This window comes from Cyprinodon variegatus, unplaced genomic scaffold, assembly GCF_000732505.1.
Source record: "Cyprinodon variegatus isolate N-32 unplaced genomic scaffold, C_variegatus-1.0 Scaffold739, whole genome shotgun sequence".
Classification (NCBI taxonomy): domain Eukaryota; kingdom Metazoa; phylum Chordata; class Actinopteri; order Cyprinodontiformes; family Cyprinodontidae; genus Cyprinodon; species Cyprinodon variegatus.
In genome coordinates, this window is record NW_015151192.1 from 319,186 (window position 1) to 338,001 (window position 18,816).

General features: G+C 37.8%; 1 protein-coding gene across 2 annotated transcripts in view; it reads left to right on the forward strand.

Moving 5' to 3' along the window:
• LOC107097990 (diacylglycerol kinase delta-like) overlaps positions 1-18,816 on the forward strand; it is a 117,010-nt gene that overhangs the window by 31,588 nt on the left and 66,606 nt on the right. The window contains exon 1 of one of the 2 annotated variants that reach the window (XM_015395409.1): positions 2,753-2,859. The exons of the other annotated variant lie outside the window; for it this stretch is intronic. Within the exon in view, the coding sequence (XP_015250895.1) occupies positions 2,764-2,859 (96 nt within the window). The 5' untranslated portion in view covers positions 2,753-2,763. Of the gene's footprint in view, positions 1-2,752; positions 2,860-18,816 lie in introns of those variants that run through there. 2 annotated transcript variants of the gene reach the window in all.

Below are 18,816 nucleotides of genomic sequence, written 5' to 3' on the forward strand. Positions count from 1 at the left end.
TATATGTACATATATATGCTAAATATGGATCAGAAATATGCATTTGCCTTCTGACACCATACATGTAAAGTAGACAGTATGCATGTACAGTAGAAAGTATGCAGGTACAGTAAATGCTCAAACACGTGGCAATGAGAGAAATGAAGTAATATAGCTTCAGACTGGAGTTAATATAAAACACCGTTATTTGTAGCTAAGAAAAGTGTGTCGTTATTTTAAGCTGCTTCACCACTTCCCGCAGCGCGACGCTGTCCACGTCAATGCAGCACGTTTCTATTAACGAAACACAGACGACACATTTCCTCTGATGCTCGGCTGTTAAAGCATGTCCCCAAATGTTGAACTTTCAAAGTAGACAAAAAGCAGAAGACACATTTACCCACTGCTGGGTGTTTCTTTTCCCGTAGATTTGTCTCTCTTCATTTACTTTTCTTTAGAATTTTTCACACTTCTTTGCACATTTTTTATTTTTTATTGACTTAAAGCTGCTTTTACTTCATCTTTCTATTTCTCTCTATCTGTGACCAAAAATAGACTGACTGAGTTGGGTTTTTTATTCGGCCTCACTTGAAACTGCAACAGGAAGCGTGATGCAGTCACCACAGCGCAGTGTCTGCAACACAAACATGCTGCTTTAGCAGTCCTGCTGTCCTAAACAGTCAGATCAGTGTTTTCGGGTTAAGTTTGTCGTTTTGGACTGACGCCTGCTTTGCAAAACCTGGTTTTCTGCTGTGTGAGAGCCTGATCTTGCATGAAACAGCATCAATGTCCAGTTGCTTTCACACCCCCTGACTGAGCACACACCACATGGAGGGTTACAATCTGATTCAGCAGCATAAAAAAAGAAAACCACTCCTGGAAGTGACAGTTGAGGTAAAAGACAAAGCGCTGTGTCTGTGTGTGTGTGGGGAGGGGGGGGTGTTTGCGTGTGTCATAACACAGAGAGGAAGACTTTGATATATTCACCAGAAACTTCCACTGATGCACTTCACAGTTACAATTATTCATTCAGGAGACTTCCTTATTGATGTGTTCTATCAATAAGGAAGTTCTATCAGTTCTTTTTTTATTTACCTCTTTGTATATATATTTTTTAACATCTTTTGTGGACATGTCTGTAAAGTTGTGCTCTTTCACGTTTTTGCAACCCTTTTTGAAGCCAAACAGTTTATGGACTTCCATTTCAATAACTGAGAGGTCATCTATAATTTTTTATTTTTTTGTCTTGGTTTTGATCTGCAGCCCTGAACAGTTTGAAAATGATACATTTACCGTGTAACAACATTTAAAATACTTAATGCTCAGGCTAAAATGAGGGGTTGCTCTTTATTTGGTAGGTAGAAAGAGATAGGGTGATTTTTACAGCTAACCATTCATCTAAACCAGTGGGCTGAGAAGCTATATTGCAGATCTTTGTTGTTTTTTTTTTTTTTTTGGCTTGCAGTAAATCCCTTTATTTATTTATTTATTCCACCAAACTAATTATTTTGTTCCAGTGTTAAAGCTCTTGTCTTTGAGGTACAGTAATAACCGGATTAATTGAAAGATGTTTAAACTGCCTGGAATCTTCAGTTTAATTTAGAACCAGCATTAAACTTCATCCTTCTTTAAAAGACAAGTTGGAGGAGAAAATATGTCACCACATTGCTTTTCCTCTTTCTCTGTTTCTATTATTTCCTATCACCAAGACGATGTAAGATACAGCAGCAGCCACTCAAAATGCCAGTCAAATGCCAGCCGAGCGGCAGCTCACTTACCTGCAACTCCCAGCAAAATCCCCTCCACCTTCCAGCCCCTGACTCTCTCCTGGTTGTGCAAATTTCTTTATTCTGACTTCACTCTTTAACTGAATTACAGGTTCTGACCAGGAGATGATGCTTCTCTTTAGATCTGAATGTCCCATAAATCACAGAAAGAACATTTTGTACAGAGATTTATGTTTAGAAAATAATTGTAGGGGACCAGCCAAGGACCCATCAAGGAAAATGGGGAAATTTTGAATGGCTTCTACTGTAATACAGTATAGAGCCGCATTAAAATAGCCTTTAATCTAATTTTAAAACCACAGAAAGTCACCTATAACTTTGCCTGAAGGATTTTGGCAAAAAATCAAAATTGCGATTATTTTCAGCTAATATTGCAATTGTGATTTTATTGCTATTTTCCTTTGCAGTGAGCACAAGCATGTCGATGTATTACTCCAGGTTTCTTTTTTCTTTATGACCTTGATAGAATCCAGTGTTGCAGGATTTTTCTGGAACATTTGCATGAAAAAGTTCTTACTTGTACTATAATGCATAGATCTAGGTGCTAGCTGCAACTCTTTGTTACCGTCTGTGCGACTGTATACTCACTTTAATCGCATCACCGCCACCTACAGGGCTGGAGGGAGAAATGAATTGTCTTACTCTTTTTAAATGTATTGTGACAAAAAAATTGGGTGCCTCTGCGATTTTAAAACTGCATTTTTCTAAATAGCAATTATATTGCAAATGCAATTAATTCCTCAGCCCTAACCATAGCCACTAAATGTTTTAAAATCATTAGTTGGTGTTTGCAAATTCAGCATGTAGGACTGAAAACTCTACTCCTCGTTATCATTATGTGAGATCATTCTCTTCCCCTCAGAGAAACTTCTTTATGCGTGGGTGCTGGTTTGCTCAAACCCTCAGTCGGTCGTGGCCGATGGCCTTTAACACTGACAGTGGCACCGCTGGAGGTTTCTTCCTGTTTAAGGGGAGTTTTCCTTTCCACTGCAGCTTCATGCATGCTTGGTACGAAGCCTTGCTAGAAAATAAACGACAGAATCCAAGAGATCGTCCACCGTCTCCACATGCCCGTCCAGGAGGAGCGGATGCTGTAAGTCATGACTTCATGTAATCTGCTTGGTTTTTCTATTACGGAAAAAATTTGGACCAACATGTCTGTGTGATTCAATCAAATGAATTATGCAGATAGCTTTTAGATGATGCGTTTGAGTTAAGGCTATAAAGATAAACTTTGTTTAATTATAGATGTTCTCACCAACAGGCTGTGATTTTGGTGATATGTGGACCAGTTAGGAAGCTAAAAGAACCGGTTACCTCTTTTTAACACCATCCCTGGTTACTGGTAGACAAGTCTTACAATGTTTAACCCCTCTACCAGGTTTTATTAAATTTAACTTGAGTTTGGACAAAGTAAAGCATCTAGAAGCATCGTTCTACACTGTCACATGTACCGTTAACTACAGAGGTAAAAAAGCTGAAACTGGAACACGTCCTGTTGCAGTTGGTTAATTTTCTGTGCCTACCATAAAAATGTTTGTTGAAATGTCCGGATGTAAGTGTGACTCTAACTGGAAATGGTTTAAGCAAGTCTGAGACAGAGAGAGAGAGAGAGAGAGAGAGAGGGAGAGGGTGAAAATAGTAGTTCACTTAGTGTCAGGGTGCCTCCACTCAAAGGATGTGGCTTCCCTTCTAAAAACAGCTCGTCCTATTTTTACACGCATGTGTGTCATGTGTTAGAGAGAGATTTTTATCATTAAAAAGTCTGGCGCTAAGTACAAAAGATACAAAAGATTTGTTTGATGAATCATTTATTAATTAGAATGGATAAATGTGGCGAGTTACTGAGCTTCCCTTGCATCTTTCATCCAGCCCGTCACCTTGGTGAAGAATCCATTAGCTGTGCAGAAGCGCAATGGCCTTTGTTAGAACTGAATGTGGGTTTAGTTTGAAAATGCATTAAGAAAAAAAAAGAATGTAGCCTTCAGGATACCTCCTCTGATGGTAGGAATGGAAAAGGAGCATGCGACACGTGCTAGTTCTGTTTACACAGTACAGAATTAGGCCTACCAGAGGCTGTTATTCTTCAAGTCCATGAAGATGAATGGTTCACAGCAACAACAGTGGTACTTTCAATCACCACCACTTTAATGTTAATGTTGTCCTATTAAGGTCTTTACACTTGATATTTTTATTCCTAGAGAGGTAGAACCTAGAAAACAGTATAACAGTTCAGATACTTTTATTTTAATCGCAGCATTCTCGGATTTCTGCAATCAAATGCAGAAATTTCACTAAGGCCAAAATAGAGACGCTAATGGTGTCTCAGCATTTAAATCTTTTTGTCAAAAGATATTGTTCAAGACAAAAAAAACATGCTATTTTAAAGATCATAAGATAAGTTGCTTTTTAAAACTGATATACATGCAGCTTTCTGTTGTTACAATTGGTTCATTCATGTTTTAGCACCTAGCAAGCGGTGAATAATGATGTTTTGTCAACAAAACATATGTATTCAAATAAAACAAAAACAGTATATATTCAGTATGGTACAAAGATATAGTAACTTTAGCATCTTTAGCAGCTAAAATTAAGCAGGACGTGAAGCTTATAGTAACTTTAGCATCTTTAGCAGCTAATGTTTAGCAGGACGTGGAGCTGTTAGTAACTTTAGCATCTTTAGCAGCTAATGTTTAGCAGGATGTGGAGCTGTTAGTAACTTTAGCATCTTTAGCAGCTAATGTTTAGCAGGATGTGGAGCTGTTAGTAACTTTAACATCTTTAGCAGCTAATGTTTAGCAGGACGTGGAGCTGTTAGTAATTTAAAGTCACTTAAAGTTGTAGGGAAGTCATATTTGACTGTAAAACCATTCTGGCTTAAACATGTATATAAATGTACTCTTTATCAGAGTAAATTGTCCCAATTTTAGAAAATATCTATTTAAAAAAAAAACCTGTCTTATATTTTTTTTTGCTTTTTTCCGTTATCTTATGGCCAGCTAGTTATACGTCAGCTTGTATACATAATTCGGCCAATCATATATCAACGGTCATCTGTCATTCAAATCTTTTCGGTCATAGTATCTTGCTTGTCGCAGCTAATATACGCAACAGTTGAAATAAGAATCCTTTACTTCAAAGATGCTTCCAACAAACCGGCCACAACCAAACTTGCTTGCGATTCTTCCGCAATAACAAAAGCCGGGCACCACTCGGGAGAATTCAGAAATGCAACGGTTGGAACAGCCCTAAAATACTGTGCCTGAAATACTGCTAGTTAAAGAGTTTCATGCTGTTGCAGGTGTCTTTAATGCCTTTTTCGGTCATTATTAATGACCTCTGGTGATGCACTAACCTTCATATCATAGATTTGCTTTTAGCTTTAACCTGTATCACATGTTACACCTCTGTTGTCTCCTGCAGTCATTGATTTTACTACCTCACCACAGTACATTTACAAAGAGTGCAAGCTAAGGAGCTAAGGCAGTTCATTTACAGAACATGTGTTTCAATCTGATTTGCTTTAACTAAGGCCTGTTACTGTTAATTTCCCGTCTTGTTTTGCTTTTCCTGGGACAGTAACTCTTACTTGCCCTCTCTTTCTTTATTTCCTGCTGTTCTCTGTCCCCTGCAACATAATTATTTGGAAGCACATCCCACATCATCATCTCGATTAAAGAGGATGGGACCCTGTTGTGTTGATCCAGCTCCATGTTGCGCCTCCATCTGCTGAGGTTGGCAGATTTTTATCTCACACACTCTGCCTAGTCCAGCTCTTCATTGGAGAATTTCCTCGATGCAGTTCTTGCATTTGCTCTAATTGCTGATGCAATCTCCTAAGTGTCCCCTCAACCTCAGTCAGCAGTGCTTCTCCTTGTCATTTTTTCATTTTTTTTTTTTCTTTTTCACTGGGTCCAGTTAGCCAATATAAGATGGAAAAGTTGCATTTAGGCTTCTTCTCTTTGTAAGTTGAGCCAAGGGCATTGGCGCAAAAAAGATGAGGAAAAAACATGATGTATAATCATATTAGGAACGAGCGGTTACCCGGCTTGAACCCACACAAACGCCAAGCTCTCTCCATTTCCATCACTATCCCGCTCACTTACTCTGCCTTTGTGTCTCACAGCCACTGCAGCTCCCTCTTCTTAGTCATCAAGACTGAGTCTGAGCCAGACAGTGAATCTTATTAGAGTTAGATTTACGGGCAAGTCCCGCAATAAAAAAAAAAAAAAAAAGCTAACTCCAAATCTGTCCAATTTTCTATAAGCAATTGGAGTTTGGTAATAAAGACAAATATACTGCCTTGAAGAATTTTTGATATCAATGAAATGTTTTTACATTTCTTTCATGTTGCAGATGCAAACTCTCATGCATTTTATCAGGACTTTTTGTTATGTTAATGCAATCCAAAGTTATTGTAAAATAAAGCAAAGATTTTCATAGGAAATTTTAAAATGTGGAAACAATTTCTACACTGAGTACAGCTGCAAGTCCTTTAGGTTATGTGATATCCTGCTTAAATATTTAGCAGATTTCCTCCCTTAAATTTCCAACTCTGATCAGCTTCTCCTGTTTTCCCACATTATGATGCTGCTTCCACATTTCACTGTAAAGATGGTCTGCTCATCTTGGTGTTTTGTTTTTTAAATCTATCGGGTGCAGACATTAAATGTATCTCTGAGGATTTTTGCGACTTTTCGAAAAGAACTGACCTTTCCACTTAATAAAAAAATGCACATGAAGAACCCTGTACCCGCCCCAGAGAGGAAACGTCTAATAAACGTGTGCAAGAGCGTTTAAAAGTTGCTGTTTGCATCGCTCATACAACTTTTCCACTATTTCAGAATCACCACTGGTAAGTGAAAATGGGGACGAGCACGTAGGACGGCCTTACGTAAACATATCACCAGAATGATGGACAATTAAGAGCACCACTTTCTTTGATGATCCACCTGGAAAAAGAACATCCTATACCTTTAAATTTAGCATACAGGCAGATGCATTTTAACACTTGAATACAAGCCAGAGCACAGGCCTCCCAATAGGTACACTCAAACACACCCAGATTAAATGCAATCGTTTCCTAATGTGCAACAACACACTCTTGGTACCCACCCATATAATTCTGTGTGTTGCACAAAGACCTTCAGAGAGAAAAACTGCTGTTTTTCAAGAGAAAAGCCACATCCTTTGAAACACAAAACAGGGTCGAGGGAGCTCACTGTTGTTTAAACAAAAGACTTATTGAATAACACTCCAAACAGAAGGAGTATGAGTAGAAACAGAGGCAGAGTCAAGTCAGACGAAAAGACGAGGATGATAGAAGAATATACTGACAAATGTGTCTGAAGCGATAAGTAGAGTGTTTTTTTTTTTTTTTTGTCGACGCTTTTAAGAGCGTTGCTCTGTCCAGGTTTTTTTTCTCTAAGGTGATTTGTGACAAGAAAAAAAAATGATATTGCCTAGCAATGTGAAACACATAACCCTTATATGTGCATTTAAGTGGTCTTAATACATGTACTTGGTATTGTAGCTTTAGATTGTCGCTCCTCCAATGATTTCACCCTATAAGTGTGTATAGAAATTGGTACACAGACATAAAAGTCAAAATGATTAACCCCATTGTCCACTGTCTATGCAGTAAATAGCTTTAGAGCAAACAGTGTAAAGAGTGTAAATCAGCTGCGGTGTGTGTTGTTGGTAGATTAAGCAGAACATAATAAAATAGTCAGGTTGCAGCTTGAATTTAAGACTCACTGGATGATAGATTAAATGTCTTCAGCCAGCTGTGAGACAACCAGGTATGGAAGTTCAGCAGGGGCTGGATGCAATAGCTGTCTCTGTTTTTTTTTTTTTAAGTTGGATAAATTTTGGAGGCACTTGAAGTTGATTTAATTTCGACGATACTCGTAGTAAATTAATTTAGACAACACTTCCTGTTTAGGTAGAAATGCAGGAGTCAGGCTTTTTCAGGCCAGTTTTACTTCAAGCTCCGACTTGTGCATTTCTATTTTTCTTTTAAAAGTCCATTGCTATTCTTCAAAAGAAAAAAAATATTCAAGTTAGCAGTTAAATGTAACATTTACTCTATACTTTCATCAGTCAAATCCATACTTATACATTCCAATCACAAAGCCTGATTTAGATTTAATTCCATCCAACCAAGCTGGATTTAGATTATAACATACAGTACAATTCTGTTAAATATAATACTAAAACTGTTGTGTCTGAAGAGGTATCAGCCAACTTGATTCAAATCACTGATTTTTGCAATAATCAAGACTGTGGTAAAGAACAAAAAGAAACTGCTGTTTGTTGATGTGTTTACGAATTGAAATATGTCTTTTTTTTGTATTTGAAGCCCTGATGAGCAGCCACAGCTGTTGCTTTGAATGATAGCATGTATGGGCTCCATAACCCCGCTGACACATTAAAGCTTAGTGACAGCTTAATCTGTAAGTGTTACATCAACAAAAAAGAGAAAATCTAAATCAGCAGGTGGACCTCTGCTATAGTTACAAATGTGGAGTTTAGTAACCCTTCAAACTTTACCATCTATGTTCCGGATTATAAGCATTTTCCCCAGACTTTGAACCATACAGCTTATAAGAGGGTGCAACTTTTCAGTGGATTTTTCCTAACCACCAGAGGGGGAAGTCAAAGTTGGAAAAGAAAGAATAAGGTGCTAATTTTCATTTAGCACAACAACAAGCTAGCAGCAGGCAAGACGGAAAACAAATGTCCCGAATTCACAAATTTTGACATTTATTTGCTGCATTAAAGCTGCCGAACCCATGAAGAGGCTGGGCTCAACTCCTGCAGAGGTGAAATAAAGAGCTGATGAAGCCTCATCTTTCAGAAGAAGCTCTTAAGACGGGTTTACACTGTACGATTTTTTTTTTGCCCTTTTCGGGCAGATCTCAAGTCGTGTGAGAATTTTTCGATCGGGCCGACTTTCAGCCTGAGAGGCTAATCGGCCAGCGATTAGCCTCTCACGTCAACTTCCCGATCAGGAATCGTACAGTCTGGAGAAAATCAAACATGTCTGAAATTCAGTCGTCCTTCTAAAGGTCGCATCAGAACGTCGGGCCGCACAGTGTGAGAACATGCATCGTGAGCTGTAAACTTTTAAACTCTGTGGTTTGCTCATAGAGTTTGAGCTGTATCTGCATACAGCGATTGAAAATATCGTACAGTGTACGATCGGGTAGTGTCTCTCACTACCTGATCCGTTCCTGAAGCAAGATCCGTTCTGCGTATGCGCTATCAGCTCATTTGTGCATCCAGATATACATCTGGGTCATCTTCAATTTAAAAATACCTAAATTACACTTTTCCTCCTCAAACATAGTAAACATAATAAAATATAATGTGTTAAAGGTTAATAATGTATTTGCTGAGAAAATAAATGCCTTAAAATCCTTTTTGTTTTTATCACTCGTCTCTGCCCGATCTGCACCGGAAATGGGATCCTACGCTACTTCCGGTGGATAACTTTTGCGGCTTTGGATTTAAACATAAATTTTGTCTTTTTTTTTTTTTTTATTCGTTTCGTTTTAACCTTATGTTGTATAGTGCGTGATCTAAAGAAAGAAACAACTAAAATGCAGATAAATATGGTTTAATCATATTTTACCAGACTGCTCTGAGCACGAAGAAAATGTAAAAAGCATCAAAATTGTCTCACAAAAGTCATAAAGATGTGTATTAGCATTATTTAGTGAGTTCAGGAAAGAAATAAACAGTTTTTGTACCATAATTACATTATTAATGGACAACCGCTTGCGCAAGGACGGATTGTGCTTTCGGGACGGATCGGGTAGTGACAGCGCTGCGAGCAAACAAGCTAATGGGCGCTAGCATTCTTCTTCTTCCCTACTCCAGGGGCTATATGTAGAGCTCCCCCTACAGGTTTGGTGTGGAGACATTGCATTAGATATCAGCAGCTTATAGCCAGGTGCAGCTTATATGTTGCCAGTTTTTTTAAGAAACTTAGTGGGCGTGGCTTATAGTGAGGTGTGCTCTAAAGTCCTGAAAATACAGTGCTTTTTCTCTCCAAAGAGACTCTTGCCCACTTTAAAAGACCTGCTTAATTTTGCTTTATGGTAGTAAACAACATGTCCAATAGTGAATGTCATCACAATACAGTCGTGCACAATACATGGTGAGATTATGTGTGAAGGGTTATGGATTATCACTCTGCATATCAGTAATAGTTTTGGATGGACATCAACACCTGATGTTTATTTTTGTGGCAGAAATATTGTAAACAGAAACCTCTTGCCTAAAATAGCCTCTAATTGTTGTTGTCAGTATTAGGAACTCACAATAGGGGGCATAATATGAGGTCATGAAGTTTAATCATGCTTGCCTTATTTTGGAATAATCCATCATTTTTTTGTTAAACTATTTAACTCTGAAATTACACGGCGAATAATATCTCCAATTTCTTAGAAAATGTTTTGCCTCAGAAAAACAGTGTTTTCTCTGTTTTGGCTTTTGTTAATTTTTTTCCCATTCTTGAGTTAGCATATTTAAAGTTAATGTGAGTGAGGCTCAGAACAAAACTAAATTAAACAAAGAGGAAAAAAGCTTTCTTGGAGCCAGTGACAGTCCTTTGACGTGAAACCTTGCTTTCAACTGTAGCTGAGCTTGATTTCTGGAGCAAGTCATTGTTTGTAGAATGAATGCATGGTCTCCCACCTTTACGCACCCAAAGCCAGAACAGGAGATGTGATGCGATCTTGTTCTTCATTTCAGTAAAAGAACTAATTAAGAACTTGAATCCTTAGACAAATTAGTTGGAAACAGTTTTTATGGCACTAGTGGCTTTTTTTTTCAACAGAAGCCTAACAGGAAAGAGAGAGACATAGGGCAAAGGAGCACAGGTCAGATTCAAACCCGGTTCATCATAAATACAATTTCAATCCAAACTGATACTATTTTAAACTTTTTATTTAAAATGCAACATTTCTGATGCTTTTTTCCCGTAATGAAACTTGTAAGTGTTAATATTTCTGCCTAAAATATTAACAATGCTTCTGTTTCTGTTTCTGGCTTTCTTGATTTATTTTTTTTTTTTTTTTCAAGAAAAAAAAATCGCTATAACGTGTACAATAAAAGTCATGCAGCACATAAAAGCACTTTACAGTACATTGTTCCACAGATTTACAGTTTTTTTTGTTTTTTTTCTGCATGTATGTTTGTGCGGCGGCTCTGCAGAGGATTGAGTGTGTGCACATGATAAGATCATGACAAATTCCCCACAACGTGTGCCTGCCTGCAGCTGGGTGCTGCTGTCGCTGAAGCGCAGGATTCCCTTCAGTCTGACGAACAGACACGGGAATCAGAGACACAGACGGATCGCTGACTCGTTTGCATGTGTGAAAAAAAAAAAACAACACGCAGGCACACACCCATGTATGTTTGTCATTCTCTCTGCACCACTAACCACTCAGAAATTCTATTTTGGTCTGAACATTTCTATGTTTGAGAGAAACCGAGTCTATTCTAGAATCAGAGTTACTGTTTATGGCACATCCCCAGCTGGACCTGCTTTGTTTATCCTTCATCTTCCTTTTTCTTTCCTCCTCTAATCCGGTCTTCTCTTGTAATATTTTTTTCGGTTCTACTTTCAGCCTTTTTTAGTTCCTTCTTATTTAGAATGTCAATTCTTGCTGTCTTCACACTTCCTCATTAAACCTAACTGAATTCATCCATCTTAATATTATCTTTAATCTTTGGTTATTGTGGAAATATTCTCTGTATCTGGCTGTTCATGCTGTGCAGCAATCTGGTGTTCCTCGGAGAAAACACACAAACTGGGATGCACTGTGAAGGTGTGTCTTTGTGGCATGAACGCCTACGCTGGAACACTCACTCCTGCACCCACCTGTTACACCGATGGCAGGAGGGAAGACGCCGTGTTGTTACCACACCGTGGCAAACTCCAACACGTCTTTTCATCTCCTCTGATGCTTTTCTCCTTTATCCTTATCATTCTTTTCAGGTTCAACCACATCCTTTGTTCTCATTCTTCTTTTTGTTTCTTCTTTCTTCTTTATCTTCATTTAATTCAACTAGATGTCTGAAGTTCTAACATGATTACTTTTAATTCCCTTGAATGTTGTGCAGTTTTATTTAGATTAATAAGTTTATTAAATATGATGAATGCTAAATGAATTGTGTGCGATAATACAATGTTTTTGATTATAAAGTAGAACTAAAGGGGACATATTTTTAAACTTTTTTCTTTACCAAACAGATAGCTTTGATGACAGAGCTGCTTTTTATGAAACAGATATTTCACTTCTTATGACTTGCTTTTTGCCTCTCACTTTAAATTTCTGGAGCTTTCTTGCGAAACAGCTGTCCTTTCATCAGACTTCCTCTGAGCTGTTTATCTCTGTAGCTCCTCCTGAGCAACCGTGTAGCCAACTTGGCTATTTCTTTGTTGAGAGCTTATCTTGTCACTGCTCAGAAGAGAGGACCCAGTATTTAAGGCAAGACAAAAAGTGGAATTACTTAAAAGTGTTTATTTAAAAGCTGCTAGGGAATCTAAGGCGGGAACCTCTGCAGAAAGGGAACACAGGTTAGTGACTGCGTAAACCTGACGGAGGATGATTATGAACGCATGAGTCAGTAACCTGGTTTTGTAGTTCAGTCCGTGCCCAGAGAATGAGGATGATCCCAGACGCAGCAGTTGCCGCACAGAGAGTTCTAGGCACTGAAGCCTTGAAGACTACAGGACTGACAGGAGATCAGATCCAAGCAGACAAAGGAAGGCAGGATAATCCAGAGGGAAAAGTCAAAGCAGGTGTAGAGGATGTGCTCGGGATTCAGAACCAGAAGAACAGAGGTCCAAAGGACATCCAGGTTGGTGACAGGAAACAGTTCCAGGTTAGGTTAACAGGCAGAATTCAGCCGGAGTCCGAAGACAGGTCAGGCAAACAGATCAGAACAGGAACAGGCAGGCTCAGAGGTCCAAAGGCAGAACGGGTCAGGATCAGGCAATCAGAAACACAATCAGGTATGCTAGAGAAACTCTGACTAAAGGCTCATAAATAATCTGGCTCTAAGGACTGGTTAGAGGGCTGGTTAAACAGGGGCTCGAGCAGGTGGATCAGATGAGAAACTGGGCGGAGCTAGGAAGGAGAATGAAGAGTAATCAGGCCAGTCATCAGCACCAAGATTTCTACCTCAGGCCGTTTATTTACTAATGATGCAGTACGTTACATTGTGTTTTAGTCAAGGTACCTATTGCAGGTACCTTGTGAAAAAGTTCAGTGTTCATTTAGGATGGGGAAAAAAAACTAAGGTTGGACGATATGACTTAAAAATCTAATCTCTGATTTATTCCTAATTATTTAAGTTTTCTAATAATAATGTCAAACGCCATGTATTGCTTTTAATAGTACACTCTCCTTTTATCTAAAGTACCTGATCAGGTTTTGCAGATCAACAGTTTTTTTAAGAAGTTGCACAAAAAGTTTTCTAAACTATATTTTCAAGCCACATCATCTCATACTGTTTGTCATAATTTCCTTTTTATATTCAGGGGGAAAAAAGTGGAGGATTAAAATGAGCAGGATGAGGGATGTAGCTTTTAAACCTAGAAAGGAAAGGGTTTTATATTTTTCTTCCTTTTGGAAGTAATTTGATGCATCATTGTTCAGGGTAACTGAATAAGTATCACTTGCTTCACGACATGGTTACACAACAGGTTCCCTGTTACGTGATACAGCGGCAAAGATCTGTAACCACCCCTGTTAATGCAGCGCTGCTATCCCACCTCAGCTCCAGGAGTAATCCGCCTACATGTAAACGCAAACCACAATCCTCTTGTTACACCTCCGCCATCTGAGCAGAGCGCTCGCGGTTACGCAGGATCAGCCTTTCCAAACAGTCGTTCCTTAAAGTGTAACAGGAGAAACAAGCAGGAGGAAACTTTTTTTTTTTCATTGGATGTAAGCATCCACGGAGAGATTTCTTTAGGGATTTCTTTAAAAACTTGTTGAAGCTGAGAACTACAGTGCTTGTACTAAAGCTGTTAACAATTAAAACAAAGAAAATTGTACTCACACTCTTAAGGGACGGAGTCCATTTTTAGAACCTGTTCAGGGATACAGCGTCTATATTTAGAGGGTCATTTTGTTAAACAAATACAGGCAGAGCGTGTTGGAAAGCTGTCAAAACAGGCTGGCTATGCGTGTGGGTGTTTGTGGACACGACATGTGCACATGGAGTAAGGTTATTTTAACTCTGAGTTTTACATAAACAGTTAAAACCCAAAGGGAGAGTGATGGAGGGAGAGGAGGAAGAGTGGGAGTGAGTGAAGTAGTGAAAAAGAAAAAGTGTAGATGGGGAGGTGTGGGAGGAGTTCAGTTTCATTAGCATGATGGATAGCAGGGAAGCTCTTAAAACCACACACTTACACACCCCTTAAACTAAAACACACACGTTTTGAAATTATAAACTCACTTGCTTTTGCAACTCACCCCAGTGCCTTTTTTTTGTTTCACATTTCACCACATTTTAGTATTTCAACAATTTTCAGCTGTCTTAACCAACTTGGTTAAATGTTACCATGATTTTTCTCTCTGATTTGGCATTTATGATAAAACAGCGTATGGTGTAGGAATAAAAGTCTGAGATAGAGGGTTTTCACCAAAGGAATGACACCTGTTTTGCAACTGGTTTTATTTTATTTTTAATTTATTTTCTTGAAAAAATATCTCAAATTAAAGTCGTAGGGAAGTCATATTTAAATGTCAGATCATTCTGGCTTAAACATGTATATAAATGTACTCTTTATCAGACGATAGTGTCCCAAAATTTAGAAAATTTAAATAAAAAAGAAAAAGCTGTCTTAAAATCTGTGGGGGTTTTTCGTTATTTTATGCAGGCCAGTTAGTTGTACGTCAGCTTGTACACATAAATTCGGCCAATCATATATCAACGGTCATCATATTTTTCATCATATTTTTTCGGTTATAGCATTTTGATTCATATGTCGCAGCTAATATACGCAAAGATTGAAATAAGAATCATTTACTTTACCAGTGAGTTCCGTCCCCGTGTTCACGGCGATTGATGTCTGTGCCTTCGGCAGGCGTAGAGCTAACAGAACTAGTGTTGCACTGATACCGATACCGTATTGGGTGGGGCCCCGATACTGCCCTAAAATGGTGGTATCGGTATCGGTGAGTACCAACAAATAGGGCATCGATACCATTTTCAGAGCCATAAGTTTATTCAACTATTGTCACCCAATCCTGGTAGGCAATAAAAAGTTCTACTGGACTCACTTTGTATTAGATTGTTTCCTGCTTCACAAAGGTAGGCAGCAGCTTGACAAAGCCATGATGGCAATTATTTTACATTATTATGGTATCGGTATCGGCCGATACTGCACAGCCAGGTATCGGGTATCGGGGCCAAAAAATGGCATCGGCGCAACACTAAACAGAACTGGCAGCGTTGCGAGGCAAGGGCTCAAACATGTAAGGCTGTAAGCCTTCTACACCAAACTAAGCTTCTTCCACCCTGGCGTCCTTTTCAACAACAATTTTGTCCCCGCTTTCCTCCTCTAAATAAAAAATGTATGATGGAGGAGACTCATCCACGACCTCCGACACAAAACTCTCCTCTCTTGTTTCCGCTGTCCACAGCGTTCCTTGACAGTGTTGTTGCTAAGTCACCATTTTAGTGCTACTTGGTCCCAATGGAATTTCCCATTGGGAACCTACTAGCACTAAGTTGCTAACTGGTTAGCAAGATGCTTCCGACAAACCGGCCACAACCAAACTTGCTTGCGAACCTTCCGCCACAACAATCCCGCCCCCTTCATAAATGACCAATCACATTCACTCTATTCACTCGTGTTAAGTTCGATTTTAAAGCAGAAGACAAAAAAATGTATCTAACATAACATTTAAAAATAACAAACAGAAAATATTGATATGCTACATTTTCTTTTCAATACGTTGCTTCTTGAATTAGAGTATTTATCCACCTATATGTTATGATTTATCTCTAAAATTACCGTTTTGTTTGATTTTCTTTAGAATCTAAGCTCCTTTAAACTTGTAAAAGTTGAACAAAGTGATTCCAAACCATATTTTTCAAACCCACACTGCAAAGACTGCTGATTGTGCCTTTAATCGTTTAGGTCAGGCCGTTCAGACCACCAGACTGTGGAGGATGAATTTCAGTGGACAAAGAGTGACCACAGTGATAAAGCAGATTACAGTCTAGACACTTAGAGGTCTGCTCCATCCATCACATTACAAGGCGTGCCAAGGGTCACATCATCGTACTTTGTCTTCCTTTCTTAATAGCTTTTCATCATTTCAGCCCCCAGAGCACACATAATGGAGACACATTTGTGGCCCATTTGAGTCAGTGTAAAAACATAAAGTTTGCAATGTCCGCTTCTCTAGCTTTTGGGCCAAGCTTGGATTGTTTCAGGATATAAAATAAAGAAGTTAGTGTCTTTTGTTGTTGTTTTCACCTTAGTTCTGATGACATACAGTTGAATAACATCAGAAATCATTGTATAAATAGAAAATCTGAGAGACTGTTATTTGTTTTGTTTTGGGGTGGGTTTTCTGCTACATTAAAACCATGGTCATTAAGGATTATATTTCTGACCAGCCTCAAATAAAAAGAGAGAAAAATTGCTTAATTCTCTTGTGTAATAATACTACTAGATTTACAGTTGGACATTCATACAATAAATTATTTTATCCTTTTTTTCTTTTTTGAAGAATCAGTGATATTATTATTATGTTTTGCTATTATGCTGCTTTTACAGCTACATTTGGTTACTAAAAGCAAAACCGGAATGTATTTTTTATCTAATTATAACATCACAGGACACAATATGGTAATTACTTTTTCCAAATGAGATTTTTTAAGGGGGTTATAAATTTAAGAAATATGTATTTTTTATAGTTTTGTGTTACTGGTTGTATTTTGGCTACATATTACAAATGAGAGCATTTCAATTGAAGTTTTTTGTATTTTGGTTTGAATCTGCTGTCGAACTGAGAAAGTAAGACACTTTGTAAGGTTTTACTGAAAAATATCTATAACAAAGTCTTTTTACTGTTTTTATTAGAGTCTTTATGACTAAAACATCGTCTGATGACCAGACTGACACCTCAGTAGTCCAGGGCCAATGCACCTATAAGCCTGTAGCCCATTTTACTGATTTTATTTGGGGTCAGAAGTTCCCACGCTGTTTCTGCAGTTGTGTCGTGATGGTCGTCCGTGTTAAATGGGTGAAAAATGTTTAAAAATCTTGTTAAGTAAGAGCACACGCTACAAGAACGAGTAAAAGAGTGCTGCAGTTCTCTGTTTTGGCCACAGGTGGCAGTATCTAGGAAAACTACCTCTCTGATTTATAGAAAAAATCTAAGGCCATTTGTGCACGAGAACATTTGTTGAGATAAAAACATGTTTTTTGGACCTGCATTTAATGTTAGAGATTATATTTCTTTTTTTTCACCCAATAAATGGTTTAGAAATAGTGTTATAATTCTACATCTGTAAATAATAGTTGCATTTAATTTATGGTGGAATTTGATGTGATAAAAAATGAATTATTGAAGAAGTGAGTTTATAAGATTCCACCAAAGATGGCGGTTTCTCTATGGGGCTAACAGAAAGAAAAGGAGTGACCCAATCTAGAAAAACAATGGAGTAGTAATCATGACTAGTTTTAGCCTAAAGAGTGGAAAGATGAGTTGCATTCCTCTGAAAAAAGTGTGTTAAGGTGGAAAACATAACAAATAAAGGGGTTGGAGAAGAACTAGAAATGAAATCAAATTAGAAAAACGAGGAGCAGAGCTTAGGAATCGATCTCAACAGTGAAGGGAGAGCAAGGAAAGAAAAGGAATAGTAGAGGAAAATGAGATGGAAGGAAATATTGATCCAAGACAAAGCATTAGAGTTAATGGTGGAGAAAGAATAAGAAGGAAAAAATACTCTCTAAAGCGTAAGGATAAGAAATGAGAAAGAAAGTGGGGGGAAAAAAAAACAGCAGAGGAAAAGTGCTTTTTTAACATCTAATATAAAGAGGCTCTGATTGGACTTTAAACATTGTTCAATTTATGCTGCAATGAAATTAGTAATAATATGATAGATGGCCACTTGATGTCAGTAAAATTATGGAATCAATTTGTGTCTGTTTGTTTGGAATTTTTTTATTTAATCTATGAAACCATGAAACATTTTGATGGACAATGAATTCTCCCAACACACCCTGTCAACCATCAATAAACCTTATTTTTTAAGAACATTTTACACTGGATCTGAACCACTAAACAAAACCACTCAAACAACAGGCTGGGCTTTAACGCTCTGTTTACTAAAATACTGTACACATAAAAAAAAAAAACACATAAACAAAGCCATGCATATATTGGATTATAAACTTTCAGCAAATATGAACTATTTGTCTCAGAATGGAAAAAAAGGCTAAACCAACAGTTTTATGACCACAGTTAAAAATAAGCACAGAAACACTCAACATTTCTTTGCAGATATTTGAAATATTTACCGTAATTCAGGCTTTTTAAAGGGCAGCATCTTTTTAGAGATAAAGAGAACTTTACTCTATGCCCCAGTTTGCATTGCCTTTCTAAGTATTTTGCTCGTCACATCTGTGGACTAGAAGGTGGATGGAGGCGCTGCTTCTTTCTTCCTGCACCTGGAAAAGCTACTGTACTTTGGTAGATTACATTTTAGTTGCAGGAGCATGTTTGTTGTAACGCTGCGTAGAAAATATAACTCTTTGTCACCCACAGAGAACAAACAAACATGAAGACAGAAATTATCAAGCTTATTGTTATTATTTAATTAACTAATTTGTTGCATCATGCCAATTTCTAGATGTATATTTTTTATTTTTTTGTTTTTACTTTTCAATGTATGTAATTTGAACTATAAAGACCTGGGTTCTAACCAGTTCTGAATCAATTAATCAGATTAATTGTGATTCATCGATCATTGAAATAACCATTGACTCATTTATTAATCGATTAAT